Source organism: Procambarus clarkii, chromosome 68 (assembly GCF_040958095.1).
Source record: "Procambarus clarkii isolate CNS0578487 chromosome 68, FALCON_Pclarkii_2.0, whole genome shotgun sequence".
Taxonomy (NCBI): domain Eukaryota; kingdom Metazoa; phylum Arthropoda; class Malacostraca; order Decapoda; family Cambaridae; genus Procambarus; species Procambarus clarkii.
The window spans coordinates 741,550-763,972 of record NC_091217.1 but is presented as its reverse complement, the minus strand read 5'-3'; the positions used below and the strand labels follow the sequence as shown (position 1 = coordinate 763,972).

General features: G+C 45.8%; 1 protein-coding gene across 1 annotated transcript; it reads right to left on the bottom strand.

The window, feature by feature from the left end:
- Positions 1-415: 415 nt before the first annotated feature.
- LOC123774685 (uncharacterized) lies at positions 416-21,973 on the bottom strand. The gene is made up of 2 exons (XM_045769194.2): positions 21,937-21,973; positions 416-2,331 (listed from the first exon to the last, which is right to left on the bottom strand). The coding sequence occupies exons 1-2, from the start codon at positions 21,971-21,973 to the stop codon at positions 416-418; spliced, it is 1,953 nt and encodes a 650-aa protein (XP_045625150.2).
- Positions 21,974-22,423: the final 450 nt, after the last annotated feature.

Genomic DNA, 22,423 nt, shown 5'->3' with positions numbered 1-22,423 from the left:
TGTGTGTGTGTGTGTGTGTGTGTGTGTGCGCGCGCGCCCGCGCATATGAACCCAAAATCAACTAAAAAATCATTCCATTTTTAATGTCGGCAGCGTCTATCAGATAAATTTTTATCTCTTCAATCAGACAATCCGCTAGAGGGAATCACTCATAACTCTCCAGACGTATAATCTCCCAATTATGAACTAAAAACACAATTAAGACGCCACAGACACGACATTATCTTTAAGAAACGTGCAACAAGAGTTCTTAATCGTACACACTTCCACTTGAAGGTGACAGTAATCAAGCTCCCACTGGCATCACTGGTCTCTCCACATTCCCTCCATAAACAAGGCAGGCAGTAGTTTAGCCTAACTAAAACCCTCAAAACTAACGTGTTATAAATTTCCGCAAACCATTGACATTTTTACGTCAAGAAACTACCAGCCATTGCTGGCCTGCAGGAGCAGCCACCAGCCACTGCTGGCCTGCAGGAGCAGCCACCAGCCACTGCTGGCCTGTAGGAGCAGCCATCAGCCACTGCTGGCCTGTAGGAGCAGCCACCAGCCACTGCTGGCCTGTAGGAGCAGCCATCAGCCACTGCTGGCCTGTAGGAGCAGCCACCAGCCACTGCTGGCCTGCAGGAGCAGCCACCAGCCACTGCTGGCCTGCAGGAGCAGCCACCAGCCACTGCTGGCCTGCAGGAGCAGCCACCAGCCACTGCTGGCCTGCAGGAGCAGCCACCAGCCACTGCTGGCCTGTAGGAGCAGCCACCAGCCACTGCTGGCCTGCAGGAGCAGCCACCAGCCACTGCTGGCCTGCAGGAGCAGCCACCAGCCACTGCTGGCCTGTAGGAGCAGCCACCAGCCACTGCTGGCCTGCAGGAGCAGCCACCAGCCACTGCTGGCCTGCAGGAGCAGCCACCAGCCACTGCTGGCCTGCAGGAGCAGCCACCAGCCACTGCTGGCCTGCAGGAGCAGCCACCAGCCACTGCTGGCCTGCAGGAGCAGCCACCAGCCACTGCTGGCCTGTAGGAGCAGCCACCAGCCACTGCTGGCCTGCAGGAGCAGCCACCAGCCACTGCTGGCCTGCAGGAGCAGCCACCAGCCACTGCTGGCCTGTAGGAGCAGCCACCAGCCACTGCTGGCCTGCAGGAGCAGCCACCAGCCACTGCTGGCCTGCAGGAGCAGCCACCAGCCACTGCTGGCCTGCAGGAGCAGCCACCAGCCACTGCTGGCCTGCAGGAGCAGCCACCAGCCACTGCTGGCCTGCAGGAGCAGCCACCAGCCACTGCTGGCCTGCAGGAGCAGCCACCAGCCACTGCTGGCCTGCAGGAGCAGCCACCAGCCACTGCTGGCCTGTAGGAGCAGCCACCAGCCACTGCTGGCCTGCAGGAGCAGCCACCAGCCACTGCTGGCCTGTAGGAGCAGCCACCAGCCACTGCTGGCCTGCAGGAGCAGCCACCAGCCACTGCTGGCCTGCAGGAGCAGCCACCAGCCACTGCTGGCCTGCAGGAGCAGCCACCAGCCACTGCTGGCCTGCAGGAGCAGCCACCAGCCACTGCTGGCCTGCAGGAGCAGCCACCAGCCACTGCTGGCCTGCAGGAGCAGCCACCAGCCACTGCTGGCCTGTAGGAGCAGCCACCAGCCACTGCTGGCCTGTAGGAGCAGCCACCAGCCACTGCTGGCCTGCAGGAGCAGCCACCAGCCACTGCTGGCCTGCAGGAGCAGCCACCAGCCACTGCTGGCCTGTAGGAGCAGCCACCAGCCACTGCTGGCCTGCAGGAGCAGCCACCAGCCACTGCTGGCCTGCAGGAGCAGCCACCAGCCACTGCTGGCCTGCAGGAGCAGCCACCAGCCACTGCTGGCCTGCAGGAGCAGCCACCAGCCACTGCTGGCCTGCAGGAGCAGCCACCAGCCACTGCTGGCCTGCAGGAGCAGCCACCAGCCACTGCTGGCCTGCAGGAGCAGCCACCAGCCACTGCTGGCCTGTAGGAGCAGCCACCAGCCACTGCTGGCCTGCAGGAGCAGCCACCAGCCACTGCTGGCCTGTAGGAGCAGCCACCAGCCACTGCTGGCCTGCAGGAGCAGCCACCAGCCACTGCTGGCCTGCAGGAGCAGCCACCAGCCACTGCTGGCCTGCAGGAGCAGCCACCAGCCACTGCTGGCCTGCAGGAGCAGCCACCAGCCACTGCTGGCCTGCAGGAGCAGCCACCAGCCACTGCTGGCCTGCAGGAGCAGCCACCAGCCACTGCTGGCCTGTAGGAGCAGCCACCAGCCACTGCTGGCCTGCAGGAGCAGCCACCAGCCACTGCTGGCCTGTAGGAGCAGCCACCAGCCACTGCTGGCCTGCAGGAGCAGCCACCAGCCACTGCTGGCCTCAACTTCCAGAAGGGTCCAGCTTATAAGGGTCCAGCGAGGACAACACATATGCTCATTAACATATATTGTATCAGTTCATAATGCTATATGCATACACGTACTTTACGCCCTAAATATTGAATAAATATATAAATATATATGTATACGTATATATATATATATATATATAAAAGGTATATATATATATATATATATATATATATATATATATATATATATATATATATATATATATATATATATATATATATATATATATATAGTGTGTGTGTGTACTCACCTATTTGTGCTTGCGGGGGTTGAGCTGTGGCTCTTTGGTCCCGCCTCTCAACTGTCAATCAACAGGTGTACAGGTTCCTGAGCCTATTGGGCTCTATCATATCTACACTTGAAACTGTGTATGGAGTCAGCCTCCACCACATCACTTCCTAATGCATTCCATTTGTCAACCACTCTGACACAAAAAAGGTCTTTCTAATATCTCTGTAGCTCATTTGGGCACTCAGTTTCCACCTGTGTTCCCTAGTGCGTGTGCCCCTTGTGTTAAATAACCTGTCTTTATCTACTCTGTCGATTCCCTTGAGAATCTTGAATGTGGTGATAATGTCCCCCCTAACTCTTCTGTCTTCCAACGAAGTGAGGTTTAATTCCCGTAGTCTCTCTTCGTAGCTCATACCTCTTAGCTCGGGTACTAGTCTGGTGGCAAACCTTTGAACCTTTTCCAGTTTAGTCTTGTGCTTGACTAGATATGGACTCCATGCTGGAGCCGCATACTCCAGGATTGGTCTGACATATGTGGTATATAATGTTCTGAAAGATTCCTTACACAAGTTTCTAAATGCCGTTTTTATGTTAGCCAACCTGGCATATGCCGCTGATGTTATCCTCTTGATATGAGCTTCAGGGGACAGGTCTGGCATGCTATCAACCCCCAGGTCTTTCTCTCTCTCTGACTCCTGAAGTATTTCGTCTCTCAAATGATACCTTGTATCTGGTCTCCTGCTTCCTACCCCTATCTTCATTACATTACATTTGATTGGGTTAAACTCTAACAACCATTTGTTCGACCATTCCTGCAGCTTGTCCAGGTCTCCTTGAAGCCTTAAGCTGTCCTCCTCTGTCTTAATCCTTCTCATAATTTTGGCGTCGTCAGCAAACATTGAGAGGAATGAGTCTATACCCTCTGGGAGATCATTTACGTATATCAGAAAAAGGATAGGTCTGAGTACAGAGCCCTGTGGGACTCCACTGGTGACTTCACGCCAATCTGAGGTCTCACCCCTCACTGTAACTCTCTGCTTCCTATTGCTTAGGTACTCCCTTATCCACTGGAGCGCCCTACCAGTTACTCCTACCTATTTCTCCAGCTTATGCATCAGCCTTTTATGGGGTTCTGTGTCAAAGGGTTTCCGACACACAAAGGCTTGTGTGTGTGTGTGTGTGTGTGTGTGTGTGTGTGTGTGTGTGTGTGTGTGTGTGTGTGTGTGTGTGTGTGTGTGTGTGTGTGTGTGCGGGAGTGTGTCTAGAGCAGGAGCCTCTGTATGGTCTCGTCTAGCTGCTTTCTCATTACCTTTACACACTTGCTAATTACTCATCACTTCAGTTTAGATGAACTTGTGAATTAATTACTCATCAAGTGAATATGAAATATGACTGTAGGCGTAGAGGTATAATTACAGCGGAGCCCGTTATCAGTGATTCATTACGAATGATATCATTTTATGCCTGAATTAGTAGCAAGGCGTTAAATGTTACACAGATTTATTGTCTCTTTTTAAAAGCCCTCTCGTGGATGATCGTGGAACTGATGATCGCAGTTTTTAAGAGAGATTCTTGGATCTTTGTGAAGTGGGGATTTTTGTCTTCATAAATCCAGGAGATGGATGGGAAGGGCGTGCTAATGGCTGATGTGTATTTACGATGGGGAAGGATACCATCTCACCTCCATTAAATGTGCGCAAATTATCTATATAATGGAGACAGCTTTCAGAACGTTTCCGCTGACCGGCCACAACCGTCCCGCATATTATGCTTGAGTAATACCAGCCACAGTCTCCTGCGTGGTTATGTGTCATCACATTATTCATCGCGGGGGATTCATCAATATTCATCGTGATGTACACATATACCTTTTATTTAGTCATCAAGTGAGCTTGGATCATACACATGAGGTGTTACAACACATAGTACAGTAGCCAATAGATCATAAGCTTCCATAATAGATCATGGAAGCTGGAAGGTGTCATGAAGCCCAACTAATCTATTCCTGTATTTCCCATTATTGTGAATTTCAATTTATATGAGAGTGTAAAGAAAGTTTCAAGTGTTTGTGTTTTTGTTGCTTTACGCTCATTAGTTGGTAAGTAGATATATAAAAGACCTTTATAATGTTAACCATTATGTTTTAATTACTAATAATTCGTAAAAAATAGAAATATATATATATATATATATATATATATATATATATATATATATATATATATATATATATATATATTATTAAATATAACCGAAAAAGTAAGATCAATAATTCTAACACGAATTTTCTCTATCTTTCGTACATTTCTTTTCACTGTTGGTGGTAATTCAAAAATCAATTCTCCAAAATTCATTTTTATAGATACATCGATAGATACAGCGATAGCAGGCGGCTTGACGTTTGCGAGGCACTACACATTAAAAAGTCAACACCAGCAATCAACAGCCAATTAATGCACAACTATATTCTACCCACCTCAAGACTCCGCTCCAATATAGAAGCATCAAGAAATATGGACCAATAGGCTTTCTACAATCACTTCTATTCAATACCCATTGTTTCATGTTCTGTCTTGTGTTGATGAAATTAATACCCTATTAATGCCACCTCACCCCATCCACCTCACTCAAATGTAGATATAAACAAATCGGAGATGTGTAAGTTCCATTCAGTTGTGTATGTGTAAACTAAAGTCTTTGAAAATGTAATAAGTTTTACGAAACGCGCTCAAGTGTCGCGTCAGACTAGAAATAAAAATGAATTTTGGAGAATTGATTTTTGAATTACCACCAACAGTGAAAAGAAATGTACGAAAGATAGAGAAAATTCGTGTTAGAATTATTAATCTTACTTTTTCGGTCATATTTAATAATATATGTCTACAGGAAAGACTGCTACCAAAATATACTAATATATATATATATATATATATATATATATATATATATATATATATATATATATATATATGTGTGTGTGTGTGTGTATACTCATTGATGCAAGTTTTCTATGATGGATTTTAATGCAAGTTTTCTATGATAGTAGAATTCGTGAGTGTTGGCCTAACCAGTACTCAAGATGACTCATCACAACCACTGACACACACTTAACATCACCCAAAATAATAAAGATCACAACTCTCTCGCTAATACTTGTTTACAATCCAATTTCCCCCCAAATTATGCCCTTGATAAACACCCGTCGTAAATTAAGACGGTCTATTTGAGGAATCAAAATCACATAATGATCCAGTCAGAAGGACGAAGACTCCACGTGGCCGTCCTTCAAGGAAGGATGAGAGCTCCTCATGGACCCGCTACCTCCTTATGCAATTTAAACGAAGGAATTATAAATGAAAACAAATGAAAACGTTTCTCTTGCATGATGTGGTCCGGCGAGGCTCCTCGAGCTGGGCCAGTGCCTTTTGATGTGGCTCCGCGGGGTTTCTAATGTGGCCCAACACGGTTTCTAAAGAGGTTCAAGTGGGGTTGAATGTGATGTAGCGACGATCCGGCTGACGTGAGCCACCGTGACCTGCTCTGTAACTCTAAGGTGACCTCAGGGACGCGGTTACCACCATTACCCCCCCCCCCCCACGGCCCAGGTGAACAGTTACCACTAATACTGCCCCTGCCCCCCGGGGTGGAGGTGACGGTCCCCCCCCCCCCGGGGTGGAGGTGACGCCTCCCCCCCCGGGGTGGAGGTGACGGTCCCCCCGGGGTGGAGGTGACGGTCCCCCCGGGGTGGAGGTGACGGAAAGCCATTACCCCTGGGGGGGAGGGAGAGAGGGAGTTGTAAATTTTACAAAATATATGTAAATTATAAAAAAAAATATGGACTAGAGCAGAAGGGAAACAAATTGAGTATGAAGGTTAGGGTTGGAGAGAGAGAGAGAGAGAGAGAGAGAGAGAGAGAGAGAGAGAGAGAGAGAGAGAGAGAGAGAGAGAGAGAGAGAGAGAGAGAGAGAGAGAGAGAGTGAGAGAGAGAGAGAGAGTGAGAGAGAGAGAGAGAGAGTGAGACAGAGAAGGAGAGGGTGAGACAGAGAGTGGGAGTGAGAAACAGAGAGAAAGAGAGAGAGAGGGAGAGAGAAACAGATGTTCCAGTACACAAAAAGAACAGCCGATCAGTGATTGGTAAGTACAGACCAGTGTCACTGCTGGTAAAATTCTCGAAACATTAATCTCTCGGTAAATTATATAATTTTTCGATCATCATCGGCTACTATGTGATAGCATGACTTTAGAAAAGGGCGATCCGCAGCTGATCTCTTACTAAATCTCTCCACCAAGTGGCATCAGTCACTGGATGGGTCCAAGATCAGCTGTGTTGTTGCTCTAGACATAGTAGGTGCCTTTGATCACGTATGGCACTCTGGATTAGTAGCGAAGCTTCCGCCATTAGGCATCTCAGGCTCCATCTTATAGCTCTAAGATGCTAAGGACTTCCTTCATAATAAAGGACAACCTTCAAGAACCGACACTAAGAGTAATCCTCAATGGGGGCAGAAACCGAAAGCCACTCAATTAGTGCTAGCATACCACAGGGTAGTGTGTTTGGCACTTGCATTCCTCTGCTGTGGAATGTCTATTTCAACGATCTGCTTCACCTCATTTTTGAAGTTAGCGTGCAGTCGTCAGCCTATGTTGATGACTGCACGTTAACCTTTACATTTGGAAAGGTAGAAATGCCAACTGCTACAAGACTCATCAGTCACAAATTTGCAGCAATTTCTACCTGAGTAAGGATATGTCAGGTCACATTAACGGCTGAGAAAACTCGGGTGATGATATCTCACGAAATAAACAAGGCAGGCTTCAGATGAGCTGAGGTGGGATAACAGCTCTTGCTTGCAATTTCACTTTATACTTCACTTGACAACCCTTATGAACACTAGTCTTAGTTAAAAAAAAGGGGGGGGGGGAGAAGAGAGGGGAAAATCGAGAGAGAGGAAAAGAGAGAGAAGGGGGAGGAGGAGGAAACCGAGTAACCAGGGCACAAAAAACGAGTAATGAGCTAGGGGGCGACCTCAGGCAACGAGGCTCCGAGAAAACCACTTGCAATAGAAAGGGAAAAACCTCTGCCCCACGGAAACCATCTGGTAGCCATTACGTGTGGCCTGAAAATGGTCTGGAAAAGGAAGGAGGGGCCAGGAGAGAGCTGACCTGTGTGGCAGTATGGAAAACTGCTCCTGTGTGTGTGTGTACTCACCTGGTGGTGCTTGCGGGGGTTGAGCTTTGGCTCTTTGGTCCTGCCTCTCAACTGACAATCAACTGGTGTACAGATTCCTGAGCCTACTGGGCTCTATCATATCTACATTTAAAACTGTGTATGGAGTCAGCCTCCACCACATCACTGCCTAATGCATTCCACCTGTTAACTACTCTGACACTGAAAAAGTTCTTTATAACATCTCTGTGGCTCGTTTGGGTACTCAGTTTCCACCTATGTCCCCTTGTTTGCATACCCCCATGTTAAACAATTTATGTTTATCTACCCTGCCGATTCCTCTTAGAATTTTGTTGGTAGTGATCATGTCTCTCCGAGCTCTCCTGTCTTCCAGCGACCTGAGGTACATTTCTCGCAGCCTTTCCTCGTGACTCATACCTCTTTGTTCTGGGACTAGCCTAGTGACATGCCTCTGAATTTTTTCCAGCTTAGTCCTGTGCTTGACAAGGTAAGGGCTCCATGCTGGGGCCGCATACTCCAGGATTGGTCTTACATATGTGGTATACAAGGTTCTGAATGATACCGTACACAGGTTCCTGAAGGCTGTTCTGATGTTAGATAGCCTCGCATACGTCGCCGATGTTATTCTATTTATGTGGGCTTCATGAGACAGGTTTGACGTGATATCAATATCACGAACCCCGCCACGTGATATCGGACCCCGCCTTTCTAACCGTCGGTTGTCTGGTGTAGTAACTTCTCTATTATATCATATCTATCACACACATCACCAGGATGCGGCCCGCAACAGCTGACTAACTCCCAAGTACCTAATTACTGCTAGGTGAACATACCCATCAGGTGAAAGGAAACGTAGCCCAAGCGCTTCTGTCCTGCCTCTGGACTTGAACTCGCAGTCATCTGTTGAGAACCGCCGACTTAGCCTATTACGCTACTGATGTTGTTGTTTAAGATTCGCAACCTGGAACAAAAAGTTCCAAGCAGCACGGGCTATGGTGAACCCGTAGTGTACGCTACTGAGCCTTGAGTCTTTGAGTGTGTTTGGAGGGTGGGAGGCGAGATCACCCCGGGTTGTTCGTTACATCCATTAACTGTTAAATTCCCAATCATAGGCTTCCGTGTTTGCATCAAAACAAAAAATTCGGATTAATATCTTGCAAGGCCAAGGACCTTGCAAGGGCCTTGGTATTATGTATAATCAACACAAAGGGCCTAGCTGATCAGATAAAATGCGCTCAATGCTCTTATATATATGAGCTTAAATTAATATATATAATATACAATTTGGCTTAAATACTTTCATGTTACTTTTTATTCTCTTGTATTAGGTATGTTCGTCTCGAGGATAATAAATACTGACTTGCTAGATTATCAGCCAATTAATCACACATGACTAGACCGTCATAATAATGTTGATCCAGATTCCAATTAAGAGGATTATTAGCCATCCTTCACCAGGCTGGAATGCTGAGTAATATTGACTTGACGATGATGTGTTAGTCACCCCTCTCATCCTCCCTTCACTCACCCATCACCCGATGCCTAGATTTTGTTTACGGAATCAACCACTCCGTCAAAAATGCGACTTATTACTATTGACGTGTTCTATGCATCGGCTGCGATAGGTTAGGTGGGATGCTTGGGTTCGTGCGTTTCTGGTTAGGTAATAGATACATTTTTCGAATGAAATGGCATCCCTAAACGACCTCTGCCTGAGAAGCCGTTCTGGCGAGCGTTCTCAACGTCCAGAAGCCTACGTACTACGGTGCCCTAACCTAACCAACCAGAGGCCCCACGGACAGGTAACGGGGCATTATGTCAGTGTGGCGAGCCGCTTCCATTTTGTTGTACGGCAATTTTTGGCCTAAGATAAAGTATAGGTCAAAATGCGACGTGGTGTTTGGAGGACGAGTTGGACTGTTGCTACAGGACTGGTACGTCCAGCCACTGGCTGTACTCCACGACTGGTACGTCCAACCACTGACTGTACTCCACGACTGACACGTCCAGCCACTGACTGTACTCCACGACTGATATGTCCAACCACTGGCTGTACTCCACGACTGGCACGTCCAACCACTGACTGGCTGTACTCCACGACAGGCACGTCCAACCACTGACTGGTTGGACGTACGGCCACGGATCAAGACAACAAGCCCTCCTTGAATGAGTTTATCCACATATTTAAAAATATTTCCCTACAATGTAAGTATTAATTTGATAAGGTAATTATGGTTTCTATTATCATTAACGCCATCAATATAATTATAAAACCAGCATAATAGAGCCAGACAGTGAAGGGGAGGATAATTGAATAGCTCTTAAAAATAGTGTGTTGAGAGCGGCCGCAGCGGTGAACAAGGCGTCACACAAAGGACCCGAAGCACGCACCGTACACAAGGGTGATTATTGGCGTGTATGGCAAGATTATAGGGGGTCATGGATGACCACTGTGGGGTATGGAGCCATCATAGTACCCTGTCAGCAGAGTAGAGCAGTGATTGATGACATGGTGTCTACATAGTGAGACAGTGATTGATGCCACTGTGTATATAGTGAGACAGTGATTGATGCCACTGTGTATATAGTGAGATAGTGATTGATGCCATGGTGTCTACATAGTGAGACAGTGATTGATGCTACTGTGTATATAGTGAGGCAGTGATTGATGCCACTGTGTGCCACTGGTGCCACAGTGTAAGCATAATGAGACTGGTGCCACAGTGTAAGCATAATGAGACTGGTGCCACAGTGTAAGCATAATGAGTCTGGTGCCACAGTGTAAGCATAATGAGACTGGTGTCACTGTGTAAGCATAATGAGACTGGTGCCACAGTGTAAGCATAATGAGACTGGTGCCACTGTGTAAGCATAATGACACTGGTGCCACAGTGTAAGCATAATGAGACTGGTGCCACAGTGTAAGCATAATGAGACTGGTGCCACAGTGTAAGCATAATGAGACTGGTGCCACTGTGTAAGCATAATGAGTCTGGTGCCACTGTGTAAGCATAATGAGACTGGTGCCACTGTGTAAGCATAATGAGATTGGTGCCACTGTGTAAGCATAATGAGACTGGTGCCACTGTGTAAGCATAATGAGACTGGTGCCACTGTGTAAGAATAATGAGACTGGTGCCACTGTGTAAGCATAATGAGACTGGTGCCACAGTGTAAGCATAATGAGTCTGGTGCCACTGTGTAAGCATAATGAGACTGGTGCCACTGTGTAAGCATAATGAGTCTGGTGCCACAGTGTAAGCATAATGAGACTGGTGGCACTGTGTAAGCATAATGAGACTGGTGCCACAGTGTAAGCAAAGTGTCGACGGAGAATATGGCGGAAAAGACCGAGGAGGAGGATAGTGACTCGAGTCTTAAGTAACACTCGGCGAAGGTTTTCGACACATTTCTGCAGGCAGTGCCGGATCAACCAGATTGTAGTGGGTGTGTGTGAGCCTGCGGGACACTACAGGCAACACCCTCAAGTTACAAGATATCACCAGACAAGCCTGGGGTCAGATTCACGAAAACACTTACGAACTTGTACATCTTTTCTAAATCTTTGGCGGCTTTGTTTCCAATCATTAAACAGTTAATGAGCTGCGACGTACCTGAATTCTGCTTATAACAATAACAATTGAAAGGGGAGTTTTCATGATTGTAAACTGTTTAATAAATGTAACCAAAGCCGTCAAAGATTGAGGAAAGAGGTACACGTTCGTAAGTGCTTGCATAAGTGCTTTCGTGAATCTGGCCCCTGGACCCAGGCTGGGCTTGGAGAGTTGTACTCGCGAAACCAACTACAGGTAAGTCATAAATTAATCGAAAGTCAAAGTGTCATAATCGAAGTCAATGTGTCATGTGTGGAGAACATTAATGTGCAATCTTTCTTCTTTTTTCCTTCATATTGCACAATGAGTAATGTGTAAGCAATGTTTACACAGTGGCACCAGCCTTCGTTTTCAACTCACAATCGAGGATCCTGGGTTCGATTTCCTGACGGGACAGGGATTCGAACCTAATTCCTTGCACCTAATACGCCTCTTCACCTAGCATTAAGCTGGTACCCGGAAGTTAGTACAGTGTTGTGGTGTTGCATCCCTGGGGAGGGTCAGTAGTTCAGGAATTGGGTGCCAAGTCATGTGGGAATAATAGGAAATAACATTGCAGACGAAGCTGCAAAACTTGCAACTGAGAGAAGAAATGTAGACATTTGCATACCACAGAGTCTACAACAGATTAAGAAAGTAATTAGAAATAGAGCACTGGAGAAGATGTACAGTGACCACAACACAGCAGTTGCAACATCAGGATCTGCGGGTTGGTACAAGAATTCAACCAACTACGAACCACTTAGTTTGATGAAAGGGAGCAGTAGAACAACAGAAGTACACTTACATCGCCTAACGCTTGGATACCCATGTGCATAGGAAATAGGCTTACAGGTTCCGGAAGATGAAAGGAAATGTCAGCACTGTGGAGAAATGCCCGACACACCACTGGAACATTATCTAACACAGTGCACAGTTACAAACCCAATAAGATTTCAACTTTAGATTCAACAGAGCAGAAGAAGTTGTTCATACTGAAGCGACCATACGAGTCATAAATACTCATACTCAACCTAAGTAAAACAGAAACAAGAAACAAGTAACACTTTGTGGGGGCAGCCAAAGGGCCCGTGCAGGAATATTCCTGCAAAAAAAAAAAAGTAGTTCAGGCTTAGGGGTCTTTAATACAAGCCTGACGTATATGCACAGGCTTCCGTCCCCGACAAGACACACTATATACTCTCACTTGGTCTGGGTTCAAGTACATGTACTTATCACTAGGTAGTTAAGCACTAATTATGAAGTACTTGTACTTGCAATTTAATAATCATTTATGTGAAAAATTATGTAAATTTTAATCTGTAAACAACCCTACATCTGTAGTGTTTACAAAGGTGTCAGCATGGAACCCATAGGTGAAGACCATAGCTGCTTCTCTGTAGCTTGCTCCTACATAAGCTCAGTGTCCATGTTGCCTGTTTGTATATAGTCTTGAGCCCCTGTGTTGCCTGCTTACGCATACGCTCCGAGACAAATAAATAGAGCTCAACGTTTCGTGTGTGGTTAACAGAAAATTAAAAGTGAAACTCTATTAACAAAAAGTTCGTTACCTACTAAGTATTGAAAAACTCAAAGTCATAAATCTGCATCACAACAGTGTAAAGGTCAGAGGGTTGGGTCACGTCTCACGGTGCCCAAATGACCTAATATTAATTTCCCTTTATGCTCTGCGCCTCTTCCTTTGTCAGACTTTCTCTAGTCAGGTTTCACATAGCTTAAACGTTTATAACAAAATTACTTTTAAATCTGTATTAAAACCAGAAACATCACCAGTATTATGTGTCATATTTGCTTCCTTCGGCAGTAGCCTCGCCACTCTTTTTTCCCCTTTTTACAATTCAATTTATGCTTTTGATCTCAATTAGTGTTAAGTTTAGTCTATTTTTTTTCCCACTCTTTGCCCGAAAGCTGTGCGTATTAGTGGCTTCAGGCAATATATGTACTCGCTCTATCTATTAATCCGACATTATATTTGTAACTCATTTTCAATGCATGTACCTTTACCTGAATAAATATCTTATTTTATCTTATCTTACCAAGGCAGATTAATATCAATGATAGCGAAGTATTCACTGGATGATAGCAGAGCAATCGCAGAATTATAGGGAACCAATCATTGGATGATAGTGGAGCAATCACAGAGTTATAGTGAAGCAATCACTGGATGATAGCAGAGCAATGCAGAATTATAGCGCAGCAATCATTGAGTGATAGCGCCGGATGAACCCCGAGGCCTAAAAAATTATCGAGTAATTCATCAGTTTAATTTATATACCCCTAATGTATCATCATTGATCGCCTGTTTTCTGTACTCGTCAAGGAGGAAATGGTCGGGAATAGAGTGAATGAGAAAGCCCAGGGAGCAGGGCTGTGGGTCGAGGATAGCCGGGGACTCTATACCACAGACGTCCGCCATTTCACGTCTTCAGCACGCTGCGGGTTAAGGGTAATTTTTAATATACAAATCGGAGCCTGGGAGTTGGTAGTTGTGGAGAAAGGAGCAATGGCGATGTTTGTGGGTGTTGCGCCACATAAGGTGTTGTATTGCCTCAGGTGTTGCATTATTATGCCCCGGGTGATGTGTTGCTTCGGGTGTTGAGCCTGTAAAAGGAGTTTTTACTATGCTCTGTGATATTAATTGCCTTGCTTACACTCGATTCCCTCTCTCTTCCCGTCAACACTCGACTCGCTGTCTCCCCGTCAACACTCGTAACCAGAATAATGACGACGGATTAATGAAGATTAAACCACCCAAGCGGTGGCACGGCCATGAATAGCCCGTAAATTAGCGACGGAATCCACCAATGGTTATAGAGACGTTTGTATAAACTGCCATGTGCCAGTATAACCCCACGACGTATATCACAACACACACTTTATCTCAAGCCCTTTCTTGCTCCAATTTTCCTAAACCCCTTTCTCTCGGACTTCCTTCAACCCTTTTCTCTTGAACTTTCATTAACCTGTTTTAATTGAAGACTGTGATTCTGTTTTCTTTCCAACTGTGTAATTTCCATTGTTAATTGTTTCCTGTTCCGTAAAATCTTCCCTTCTCTTGCGACCATTCAAGATGCTTCAATCAGTCAAGTCTTGCCCCTCGTCACCTCTGAACTACTTGTCTTGCATGGGGGTCCTGACCAGCTTTGATGTCTCGCACGACAGCCATTGTCCTCCTAGTGGGAGCCAGAGCTTATTCTTTAATAAGAGAGGTCGTGGTATCTTCCCTCTGTTTTTACATGCCGCAGCCTCTCCTTTCACTTGACCTGATCTGATACGACTTCTTCTCTCACTGGACCTGACCTGATATGACCTCTCCTCGTCACTTGACGCGTTACAAAAGAGACCTTTTATGTTATAACTCTGTTGTTTAATACTTTATGACAATAATTCTCGTTTGCATAGTTTTATTGAGCTGTATTTCTGAAGGTTTAGTAAGTGAATATGAAGAAGGTGATGTGGTAACTACGGGTGTCTAGCTTGGCGGCCACCACACACACACACACACACACACACACACACACACACACACACACACACACACACACACACATACACACATACACACATACATACATACATACATACATACATATATATATATATATATATATATATATATATATATATATATATATATATACATACACATACACATACACATACACACACACACACACACAATTGTGTGTGTGAAGTGAAGTGAAGTTGGCGTGAAGTCACCAGTGGAGTCCCACAGGGCTCTGTACTCGGTCCTATCTTGTTTCTGATATATGTAAATGATCTCCCGGAGGGTATCGATTCATTTCTCTCAATGTTTGCGGACGATGCTAAAATTATGAGAAGGATTAAAACAGAAGAGGACTGTTTGAGGCTTCAAGAAGACCTAGACAAGCTGAAGGAATGGTCGAACAAATGGTTGTTAGAGTTTAACCCAACCAAATGTAATGTAATGAAGATAGGTGTAGGGAGCAGGAGGCCAGATACAAGGTATCATCTGGGAGAGGAAATTCTTCAGGAGTCAGAGAAGGAAAAAGACTTGGGGGTTGATATCACGCCAGACCTGTCTCCTGCAGCACATATCAAGCGGATAACATCAGCGGCATATGCCAGGCTGGCCAACATACGAACGGCATTCAGAAATTTGTGTAAAGAATCATTCAGAACTTTGTATACCACATATGTCAGGCCAATCCTGGAGTATGCAGCCCCAGCATGGAGTCCATATCTAGTCAAGGATAAGACTAAACTGGAAAAGGTTCAAAGGTTTGCCACCAGACTAGTACCCGAGCTGAGAGGTATGAGCTACGAGGAGAGACTACGGGAATTAAACCTCACTTCGCTGGAAGACAGAAGAGTTAGGGGGGACATGATCACCACATTCAAGATTCTGAAGGGAATTGATAGGGTAGATAAAGACAGTCTATTTAACACAAGGGGAACACGCACAAGGGGACACTGGTGGAAACTGAGTGCCCAAATGAGCCACAGAGATATTAGAAAGAACTTTTTTAGTGTCAGAGTGGTTGACAAATGGAATGCATTAGGGGGTGATGTGGTGGAGGCTGACTCCATACACAGTTTCAAGTGTAGATATGACAGAGCCCGATAGGCTCAGGAATCTGTACACCTGTTGATTGACGGTTGAGAGGCGGGACCAAAGAGCCAGAGCTCAACCCCCGCAAACACAACTAGGTGAGTACAACTAGGTGAGTACAACTAGGTGAGTACACACACACACACACACACACACACACACACACACACATACATACATACATACATACATATATATATATATATATATATATATATATATATATATACGAGGGGGGCCTCGTAGCCTGGTGGATAGCGCGCAGGACTCGTAATTCTGTGGCGCGGGTTCGATTCCCGCACGAGGCAGAAACAAATGGGCAAAGTTTCTTTCACCCTAAGTGCCCCTGTTACCTAGCAGTAAATAGGTACCTGGGAGTTAGTCAGCTGTCACGGGCTGCTTCCTGGGGTGTGTGTGTGGTGTGGGAAAAAAAAAAATAGTAGTAGTTAGTAAACAGTTGATTGACAGTTGAGAGGCGGGCCGAAAGAGCAAAGCTCAACCCCCGCAAACACAACTAGTAAACAACTAGTAAACACACACACACACACACACACACACACACACACACACACACACACACACACACACACACACACCAGCATTATCTCTTTATTTTTCCTAAAAACTCAATCATATTTTATCTCAATTATTTCTAGCTGGAGAAATTCTGGTATTTATTAACACCGATAGAGAATGGCTTCCGCAAAGTTGTGCGATGTTAATCGAGGTAGTTCAAGCCAGTAAATCTTCCGTTAACTCGTGCCTTAACTTAGAAGTCTTGCCGCAGTAGTTTTGTGTGGACGTGTGTGGGGGTATAAGCTGGGGTGTCAAGGCTGAAGACTGAGGACGTGTGGGGGTATAAGCTGGGGTGTCAAGGCTGAAGACTGAGGACGTGTGGGGGGGGGGTATAAGCTGGGGTGTCAAGGCTGAAGACTGAGGACGTGTGGGGGTATAAGCTGGGGTGTCAAGGCTGAAGACTGAGGACGTGTGGGGGGGTATAAGCTGGGGTGTCAAGGCTGAAGACTGAGGACGTGTGGGGGTATAAGCTGGGGTGTCAAGGCTGAAGACTGTGGACGTGTGGGGGTATAAGCTGGGGTGTCAAGGCTGAAGACTGTGGACGTGTGTGGGGGTATAAGCTGGGGTGTCAAGGCTGAAGACTGAGGACGTGTGGGGGTATAAGCTGGGGTGTCAAGGCTGAAGACTGAGGACGTGTGGGGGTATAAGCTGGGGTATCAAGGCTGAAGACTGTGGACGTGTGGGGGGGTATAAGCTGGGGTGTCAAGGCTGAAGACTGTGGACGTGTGGGGGTATAAGCTGGGGTGTCAAGGCTGAAGACTGTGGACGTGTGTGGGGATATAAGCTGGGGTGTCAAGGCTGAAGACTGTGGACGTGTGTGGGGATATAAGCTGGGGTGTCAAGGCTGAAGACTGTGGACGTGTGGGGGGTATACGCTGGGGTGTCAAGGCTGAAGACTGTGGACGTGTGCGGGGGTATAAGCTAGGGTGTCAAGGCTGAAGACTGTGGACGTGTGGGTGTATAAGCTGGGGTGTCAAGGCTGAAGACTGTGGACGCGTGAAGAGTCTGCGAGTTGCGTTTCAAAAAGGCTGTGTTTCATCTCAAAGGCACGAATACGGTCATAAAACTCTACCAGTAATTTATTGCATTCTTGCATCTTTGTGTTCAGGTAATTTATGTGTTCTGTGATATGCACCATGAAAGTTAGATCTTGAACCCCTTCATTACCTTTCAGTTAATGCACATCCTTTTCTTTATGTTCCATTAAAATCTGCATTTCACGAGGGAGTTCATTACAGCGCCTCAGTTCTGCTCCCCGAGTTAACCATGGCATCAGCGTGACCTGGCAGTGAGGAGCCTCATTGTCTTCCAAACACCAGCTGACCTGTCTGCGTTGTTGCTGAACGCTGTCTCTATGACTTCATCCATAATATCCAGTTTTAATGTTTTACGGCGCAACTCTCATGCAACCTTTATGCAATATGCAATGGAAACGGTACAATTCACGTTGTCGTTCACAGCTAGTCTGTTTTTCCTTTAACAGACACCCCAGCTTTTCTCACCATACTATGCGAGGCTCCATCTGTAACTGAACTCTCATATTTTGTTCAGTAGACGCCTAATTTGTCGAACATTCCTACCAAGCTCAACTATAATATTACCTGCTGTTGTTCCTTTCATTGGTATCCACTGCACACACACGTCTGACACCTGCATACGTTCATCAACACAAAATATACACATTGCTTGATGTGCTGTATCAGTTGCAACACAAAAATGCGGTAAACGTTTTTAATTTCCTTCGAGTTGACAAAACTCGTCGCGCGAGCTTCATAGAACCACATATAACTGACGTTTACTGGACTGACCTCCACAAACATCCTTGGCTGCAGGAGCTATAAGAATCATTCCCCACTTTTAACGGACACCGCAGACAAAAATAGTCACTTGCCAAAAAGTATGAATTATTTTTAAAATGTCTTATAGCTGTGGGGTGTAGGAGAGGTTGAACCAACTGGTGGGTCGCGGGCCACATATAAATAATTGACGGGCCACATATAGATAATTGACGGGCCACATATAGATGGGTGACGGGCCACATGCCGCATATTTGACACCCCTGGACAGAATGTTGCAACCCTTGTTTATTTAGATAATCCGTTCAATAATGCTTCAACGCACTGTCAAGAAAGAAACATTTTCAGGATGTACACATTCAAGGAAATATACATACCAGGTAACCCCTAAAGTAACCCTTTGAAGCCATACCAGGTAACCCCTAAAGTAACCCTTTGAAGCCATACCAGGTAATCCCTAAAGTAACCGTTTGAAGCCATACCAGGTAACCCCTAAAGTAACCCTTTGAAGCCATACCAGGTAACCCCTAAAGTAACCCTTTGAAGCCATACCAGGTAATCCCTAAAGTAACCCTTTGAAGCCATACCAGGTAACCCCTAAAGTAACCCTTTGAAGCCATACCAGGTAATCCCTAAAGTAACCCTTTGAAGCCATACCAGGTAACCCCTAAAGTAACCCTTTGAAGCCATACCAGGTAACCCCTAAAGTAACCCTTTGAAGCCATACCAGGTAACCCCTAAAGTAACCCTTTGAAGCCATACCAGGTAACCCCTAAAGTAACCCTTTGAAGCCATACCAGGTAACCCCTAAAGTAACCCTTTGAAGCCATACCAGGTAACCCCTAAAGTAACCCTTTGAAGCCATACCAGGTAACCCCTAAAGTAACCCTTTGAAGCCATACCAGGTAACCCCTAAAGTAACCCTTTGAAGCCATACCAGGTAACCCCTAAAGTAACCCCTTGAAGCCATACCAGGTAATCCCTAAAGTAACCGTTTGAAGCCATACCAGGTAACCCCTAAAGTAACCCCTTGAAGCCATACCAGGTAATCCCTAAAGTAACCCTTTGAAGCCATACCAGGTAATCCCTAAAGTAACCCTTTGAAGCCATACCAGGTAACCCCTAAAGTAACCCCTTGAAGCCATACCAGGTAATCCCTAAAGTAACCGTTTGAAGCCATACCAGTAACCCCCAAAGTAACCCCTTGAAGCCATACCAGTAACCCCCCAAAGTAACCCCTTGAAGCCATACCAGTAACCCCTTGAAGCCATACCAGTAACCCCCAAAGTAACCCCTTGAAGCCATACCAGTAACCCCCAAAGTAACCCCTTGAAGCCATACCAGTAACCCCCAAGTAACCCCTTGAAGCCATACCAGTAACCCCAAGTAACCACATGAGAGCACTAATGTTTCCAGGTAAATATCTGACCCTGCTCAACGCAAACTGCCCACAAAACTGAACCACATAATCTCCTCTTCCGGCTTCTTATTGCCTTAGGTCTGACTGTGATTTCATTCATGAAATGGGAGCTAGAGAACCTCATGCCGATCCTTGCGTCATTCGACGTGAACGCTTTGTTTACCATCATCCTAGTTGGGCGAACTGCTAGTATCGTACTTAAGCACGTGTACCAATAACTGCATCCTCCTCTTCTTCTTCCCTTCCTTCTCCTCTTCTTCCTCCCCTTCGTGCTCCTCCTCTTCTTCCTTCTAAGGTACCTAGAACTATTATGCAAGCTCAGGGCTTGCACGTACCATGGTAAAGTTGCTAATATGGTTCCCTCTGGTGTCATGAAAGCAATCCCTACCTGCAGGTTGTAGCAATGGGGTCCCCACGGTGTCCTTTTTGCCTCTACATTTGAAGTATATGCACGCTACTGGACTCAAGATAGTATGACCGAGCCAGCTTATAGAAACAGGTAAGTCGATGATATATTTATGTGTTAAAGACATGGAAAGACTAGAGAGGCTGATCAGTGACTTCCAAGAAGTCTCTGGTTTGAGGTTTACTGCAGACAAGATAATATACTGATTGTACACTATTGTGTTACGGATGTCCAAGTAGCTGCTACTATTAGAGAAATGGTATAGATATTTATCAAAAACATACCGACAAGGTTAAGGGCATAAATAGCATTAGTGAATGCTTAGAAAGTTGTATGACCAATATTATCGGAAGCTTCCCGTGACGGGCGATCCCCACCGGTTCCACACGGCAGATGGCAAGCGTTCTTCAAGGTAAGATAATTATCAGGAGAAAGTGCTTAGCCATTACTATATGGATATATTACTTGGAAGGGATATGAAGACAAAGATTTGGATTAGCACGATGGAAAAGATTGGTGCCCAACCACTTAGACGGTAGGGGATTGAATGCAGACATGCTAGAAACGAGACCGTCGCTCTACCGTCTAGTCCAAGTGGTTGAAGGCGTTTTCCAAATCATCATAAACAATGGTTATTCCAGCACCAATTTTGATGAGATGATTATTAAGATCTTCAACCACCACCTTACCGAGAGAACTCGTACCCAGGAGTCTTTCCCATAATAATATGAAGACATGTTATATGACGGTGGCCGGGCGCAGGAGCAATATCTCTGGAGCAATACCATCAGTCGTGGAACAGCCGTAACTAAAGTTTGCTCAACAGTTCCTCGGTGCAGTTAATGTCAGTGTGAGGTCTTAAATGATCATCTTGCAGGACAAATCATCCACAATGCGCGCGGTACTTTGCAAAATTTAAGAATCTTTCGTGTTCATCTCTAACACTAGTCTTCTCTACCCCCTCACATTCTACACTGTAGATGTCTTTGATCTTCCACCAAGACTTCTAACAAGAATACCCGAGATAACAAGAACAATAGAAATTAATAAAGTAATAACCTTTCAAGAAACGCCCTGAACGCACTATGCTCAGCACAAACTGCTTAACATCCCTGAGATTAAAATATAAATATCACTCATCATACACGTCTCAACAACTTAATATACTCGACAGTCACATACAACACCAGAGAAAACGCTCCACTCGTCCTGAGCATCAGGCAGACTAACACACTTCCTGTAATCTCAAACACACTTTAAACTCTTTGTCAGAAGAGTATCCTGAACAAATGAAAGTAGTTCATCCCTCAGAGCAATTGTGAGCAGTTGCAAGCTCACACAACATCAGTTCATCATGCCCGCTTGACGAATACATGCTACCGAGGTGTGTAGCAATACCTCAGGAGCATTGGGGGACAATATATACCCACCTCGTGGACGGTGGTGGACCCCATACCCTCCCTTATGGGTGGTGGTGGTCCAGTTACCCCATTGTAACCCTCAACACTACACACACACACCTTATCATTGTAACCATGTACACTACACACTCATCACTGTAACCATCTACACTACACAACACTCTCATAACTGTAACCATCTACATTATACCCCTTCACTGTTGAAGCCATCAACACTACACACGACAGTTGTCATTATAACCGCCACACACACTATGCTCACTACTGTAATCATCATTACACATTATTTTCATTACCTGCCATCTTCACCTTCAGGGCGCCACTGGGCGCCATCTAGGCGGTGTGTGGGCTCTGGAGGCTCTCCACACACTCGTAATGTGAAAATAAAATGCTGGATGATTCTTAATGGGGCTATTCAGCGAGGTTGTAAGTTGTAACCAAGAGCGGGTGTATAGGGGCACGACCCCGGACCCGTGTGTCCTGTCAATGATCCAGCAACCACCAGTCACCCTACGAAGCTTGCTGAGGTTAGCCCCAAGCGTCTGGCCTCCATCCGTGCTCACGTATTCATCATTTTAACCTATTATTTAATGGAAAATATATACCTACACCTCTACGGTGAGTAGATGGTGGTAGTGAGAGAGGAAGGGGAGGGAATAGCAGTGGAGGGGAGTTAATGGGATGGGTGAAGAAGGGAGAGAAGGGGGAGGTCCTCGGTGTCTTGTCTTGTCCTCTACAGCGCGGCATAAAAGTTCCCGGACGTCATCGTGTGGTTTTATCGAC